This window comes from Necator americanus, chromosome III (assembly GCF_031761385.1).
Source record: "Necator americanus strain Aroian chromosome III, whole genome shotgun sequence".
Classification (NCBI taxonomy): Eukaryota; Metazoa; Nematoda; class Chromadorea; order Rhabditida; family Ancylostomatidae; genus Necator; species Necator americanus.
The window spans coordinates 37,074,258-37,080,287 of record NC_087373.1 but is presented as its reverse complement, the minus strand read 5'-3'; the positions used below and the strand labels follow the sequence as shown (position 1 = coordinate 37,080,287).

General features: G+C 34.8%; 1 protein-coding gene across 1 annotated transcript in view; it reads left to right on the top strand.

The window, feature by feature from the left end:
- Positions 1 to 302: 302 nt before the first annotated feature.
- The window catches only part of RB195_012163 (uncharacterized protein), a gene marked incomplete at both ends in the record, with an annotated part of 37,170 nt that continues 31,442 nt past the window's right edge, over positions 303 to 6,030 (top strand). Inside the window, one exon of the mRNA XM_064193896.1 lies at positions 303 to 383. Within this exon, the coding sequence (XP_064051479.1) occupies positions 303 to 383 (81 nt within the window). The remainder of the gene's footprint in view (positions 384 to 6,030) is intronic.

Below are 6,030 nucleotides of genomic sequence, written 5' to 3'. Positions count from 1 at the left end.
CGCATTGCTTCGTTATTGTGCCCATGTTTATTTCTTTTTCCTTTCTTTTTCGCTTTATTCTACCTTTTTCTGCTCTCCTATTTAGTAATTTTTTTCCCACGAGAGCGTTAAACCTCCAAATTACCGATTATTCTCTCGCAAATAAGCAAGAAGTCCAAAAATTCTCCCACGAAAAATTCCCCCTTCTGAACTCCTTTGACGTGGAGGCTGGTCGATTTCAATGGGTTTCCATGGTGGCCATTAATGTCTCTTACTTCTTTCATTTTTTCCCGTAGTGAATTTCTTCTCCATGAACTTCCAGAATGGCTTCACGTAGCATAGCAGAACCGGTTATTATTAGCGCTTTGTGCGATTGCAGCCATTTAAAACCAGTTAGCAGTGAAGTGGGTTTTTTTCTCAATGGTGATCATAATCTCAAATTCTAATTTGACAATTTTATTTCTGGATTTTTTTTTCTAAATCAGAATTTGCTTTCCAAGCAGCAGGTACAGTAATTAGGCGGGTTTTTCTCTTTTTTTGTCAAGTTATAAAATTTTAATGTTATTATATTATTTTTTTAGATTTTTCTCCACTTTAAATTATGAGATTTTGATATTATCATATTGGTCTTAAATTTTAGCTAAACTCAAATTTATAAATTATTCAAATCAAATTAAATTACTAAATTTGTTATTAAAATCGAAATAAAAAAAAATAAAAAAAAGAAATCGAAATAAAGACCTAATAGAAATTAAAAATTTCTACAATAAATAATGTAAATTAGAATGAACTAGGATAGGTTCAAATAAGATAACTTTTGAATTTTTTTTTTCCAAAACCTTCACTTTTTCAAAATTTTATTACTTTTTAGCCCCAGAATTTCTAGAGACAAATAAAATATTAATTCTTAGGACATTTATGAATTGATTACATCTCCGTCTAGCCTTCCAGAACCCTCGAGCCAAAGTTCTAATTTCTTAGAAAACTATATCGTCTTTATTCATCAAAAAAATTGTTTTCTACACAAGAATTTACGTATTTTGAGACGTTACCGTAATCACCTGTGACCGTATTCATCATAGGGTTTACCCTAGCTGTGATAACTGTAATTTTCCTAATAATTTTCTCCTTACACGACTCATGGGTAGACGGGCAGCATGGGGGAAGGAAATGGACGTGATCAGCCGCCCTGGACAACAAGGATTAACATTAACTCGATGATGAATAGCGGCGCTCGGAAGAACACGATCCATTAATTGCATGGAAGCTTTTTTCCCGCTTTTTTCTTTGCTACATCGACGTTTTGGACGTTTTTTTCTTCTGCATCGACGTGTTTTGCACTAGATTTTTTTCCCGCTGCTATATTTTTTTGCCCTTTCTAATAGGGATTTCTCTTTGAGCTTATTCTTCCTGGCATTCGAGCAAAATCTTTTTTATACGAGCTTTTTGGTGGTTACATTGATTGATTTATTTAGTTATTTATTCGAAAACGTTCATACCTGCACCATAAACAAAAACAAGACAGAATAAAGATCTTTTCTGCAAAAATCCAGAATCGCTGTAGAACGAATTTCATTGGGAGAACGTTCTGGAGCAAATTACATTGGGATGAAGGTCTCTCAGCAAAATATTATAATAAATATAATAGTACTATAAATATCATAATACTATAAATATCATAAAAAAATAACAATATAGTAAATCTTATAACTACAAAGGCCTATTACATATTTATACAGATATCCAAAGATGTATTTTTTTGAAAATGCAAAAAAAAAACTCCACTGAAAAATTTCATTAAAAAAAAACTCATTCCATTCAGTTGTCTGATTTTTCGGATTTTTACTGGTTTTCCATAAACTTTATAATAGAATAAATAATAAATGAAAATAAATTAATGGAGAAATAATCAAAAAATAAATTAAATAAATAAATAATAAAATAAAATTTGAATAAATAATAAATAAATTGTGGAATTCTCATGGGATTTCCCTCATTTTTCCTATTCACCGCTTCCTAACCTCAAGTTCAACTCATCGCAACAGTACTTTACCAGAAATCACTGGATCCGGACAACTCGGATGTCAGCTGATCAAACAAATTCGCACAAGTGTTGTTTTTGTTTTTTTCTCCTCTCTGCTGCTCGTTTCGTTCTTTAATCAAATACAAACGTATTATTTGCACGTGAACAAATCCAGTTCGGTCCGGCTGGGGGCGCCGGAGGAGAGAACGGACTGGACGAGAAATCCTGGCACCGCCACTGCCGTTGCCGTTGTCCAAAGGCCCAGGTGTTACCAGGAGGGATTCGAGTACGAGTTCGCCGAGGTGAGCGTGACGACTTCGGCCGCCACGGACAACAAAAATATTTATCATATCAGCGCGTATTCGCGTTAGTCGTTGATCGTTCAGCGTTTATACTATTCCAGCCATAAAATGATGGATAATCAACAAATTAATGTATTATTAATCGTGGCGGCGTGTCGTGAGGGGGAAAAAACTCTCCTTAAGGTTGGGATTTGTTAAAAATCCATTAGGCATGGTTGTCTGGCAGAGATTTGATGGAAATTTCCAACAATATGATCATCGCATCGCATCGTTCCGCATAGCATCAGTGTTTTTATCCTCATTCTCTGTCCTCCCTCATTCTATTGTGCTAGGATATGAACGGCCCATAACACGCCTCGTTTATTCAAATTGAGCATTATTTGTGAAACGGCTCGATTACCATGATCCTGATTTAAATACATTTTTACTTTTGTCCCTAAGCTGAAATATATTTTTATTTTTGTCCCTAAGCTGTCCAGAAACCTCAGCGGAGGTTAACTGACCGTCGTATCCAATCTCCTAGGCTAGGAGGAGGACTCAGGAGGTATTTGGCTTTGAAACACCGCTCTTCACCGCTTCTTTCTCTCAAATTTATTGCTTTTTTAGGTGGCCTTATTTTTTTTTTAAAAAAAAGTCCTATTTCTGGACCCTACAAAATCCTCTGAAGGCCTATTTTTGAGGTCAACTCAACAAGGTTTTTGGGGTCTCAGTGGATCTCTAGGTATTACGAGATTAAACTGAGGTGGGCACAAGATTTTCTAATTCAAAATGACTTAATAAATGTTAGATTAACGATTCTAAATATTAGATTAACTAAATAAATATAAAAAATATAAATAACTAAATATTAACTAAATACTAGGTTAACTTACTTATTTTACGTCAAACTAAGTTTGGAGAGTTTCGAGAATACTTTTACTACTTCTTTGGCTTCAACTTATGACTTCACTTGTTTTTGAGTTGACTTTATTCCAGAAAAATAAGAACTTTCTTAAACTCTAGAAATCCCTGTGAATTTAGGGGCGACGTAGTTTATAAAAATTGACACGATACGGTCATTTGGCTACTTGATCTATAAATAACTAAGTAGTATGTTAGTACACGAGTTCATATAAATCCGAAAAGTCTAAGGTCCCTTTTATAAAAATGGATATAAAGGACTATTATTGGGGTCGACCTAACCAACTTTTTGGACAGTTGACCTCTTTTTGGAGTTGGGACCCTGAGATCAACTGAGGATGATGATTCAGTTGAGACAACCTGATTGAATATAGGTTTAGTTAGCGATTCGGTCAAGATCATGGGACCCTAAAAATTGGTAAAATTATAAACTGAGTTAAATCTAAAGTGAGAGCTATTATTATTATTATTATTATTATTATTATTATTATTATTATTATTATTGTTATTGTTATTATTATTATTATTATTATTATTATTATTGCTACAATTATTATTATTATTATTACTATTATTATTATTATTATTATTATTATTATTATTATTATTATGTATTATTATTATATATTATTGTCATTGCATAGGCCAACACGCGTTCCAAAACCTCAACGATTACGAATTCCAGTAAAACGCGTTGGCGGATCCCGAGTGGATTGATACGCCAATGACTTTATCCTTTATCTTTTTTATATATATATATATATATGTTATTATTCTTTTCTATTCTTCATTTTTACCTTTTACCTTTTACTAATCTTTCAATTCCTACCTCAGCCGCTATGTGACGCGCCCAACGAGTTCTGGTTTCCATGTTTATTTTGATGCGTGGCGTATGTGCGTTCCATATGTCCACAGTTTACGGATAGATTTTCCCCTGCTTACGGCCAGTCGTGAATTAATTTTTGTTGTGAAAAATTTCAGAAATTTTGAAAGCGCATAAATTTTTGCACGCAATCGAAAATCCCGCTCTCAGCCACTTTTCTCCGCAGTATCCTTCTTGGATTTCTCCCGATTCTTCCCGTTTTCCCTCGTTCTCGTTTCCCGCCACTAGTTCGGATGTATTGTTTATGTTCACCTGTTACTCCGTCGTTGTTCAGCGGGTGTTCAATTCGAATCATTGCAGACAGCAAATTATAGCGTATTTATTTTGATTTATTCCCACCTCGGAATACATATATTACACGGAACGAGGGTTACGGTAACCCGGTAACAATTAACCTTAATTAACTCTCGCTCTCGCTCTTTCTACGATGTTGTTGTTCACGTTGCTGCACGTCGCTGCCGTCGTGAAATCGTTCGCGATTCTTTTTTTCCCCTCGCTTCTAATTTTATCGAGTAACAACAACAAGAACAACAACGAAAACAACAACAACAGGGGAATTCATCAAGTATGAGTCAAAAATTGTGTCATTAAAGTGTTGCGTGCACGCGTGCGCGTGCTAGCGACCATCGGAGGAATACACCATAAATTTTCTTGCTGGCATCTGGGTGTCGTTAGCTAACCTCATCATCATCATCATCTCCGGGGCTGGACATACATATATTCCAGAAGAAGTTGGTTCATGACCTCTTCTCCTCTTCTTCTGTTGTTCTCTACATAAAATTTATTTTTTTTTCATTCTAAATAAACGTTATTTGCTGTTCTAGAATTAAAGAATTTCGCAAAAATAAAACAGAACAACAAACAGAACAAACAACAGGAACACACAACAAAACAAACAAACAGAAGAGTCTAGAAAAACAGAGCCGTCTCTTCCTTAACATCCATCTTTCACTTTCCTTCTTTTTTTCTTTATTTTTCTCTTTTTCTGTTTGAAGGACGTTTCCCATACCCTTATACGGAGCGGCGGTTCCATGCCTCCAGAAAAAGTCAGTACTCTCGTTTTTGTGAAAAATCGAAAATTGAAAATTGAAAAAGAAATCCACGTCTTCCTCAACATCTATCTTTTTTCTTTCCTTTTTTTTCCTTTTTTTTTGTTTGAAGTGTACTTCCCAGACCCTTTTATGGAGCAACGGTTCCATACCTCCAGAAAAAGTCAATCCTACCGCTCTTTAGCTATTCTTAGTATGCATTTCCACGTAGCTTAGAAAGAGCAAAAAAAAAGAATAAAAAAAATAAGGATAGAAGGAAGAAAGAGGAAATAATGTACAGGAGATTATGAGCGTTACGGTATCCTAAAACCTTGTAACCTATTCTCTTGCTCCCAAAAATGCAAAATTCTCATTTCCATGTCTTCTACCTATATATCTTCTACTCTTTCTCTTTTTTTTCTTTTTCTGTCTCTCCTCTTTCCTCTGTATTTTCGTTGCTGTCTTTTCCAACAATTTCCGATCCTATTCCAGTCTTTCGCGTCGAGGATTTTTTTCCACCAACTTTTTATCCAGCAACGAATGTTCGGCTAGAAATCAATTCTCTTTTTTTTTCGGGAACTTCCTGACTCTGCCCACAGCTGCACACACCACTTTATTTTGCAGAAAGATTGTCTTTCTCTTGTTTCTTTTTTATCCTTCTATCCAGTCCTTTGCCCATTTTTATCCTTCTATTTTTCTACACTTCTATCCAATTTTTTTCAAATTTTCAAATCCTACACTTTTTCTTCTTCTTATCACCTTTTTCTTGGGGTTCTTTCCAGAAAAACTCCTCCAAAAAAAGTTTTTCTGCTTTGCATTCCTTGAAGCTGCCTGGATTTTCGTCATTTTCTCTTCTTCGCGGGGATTTTTTCTTCTTTGTGAGGGGTTCAATGGCCTTTCGGTTGTTTTCTTTTT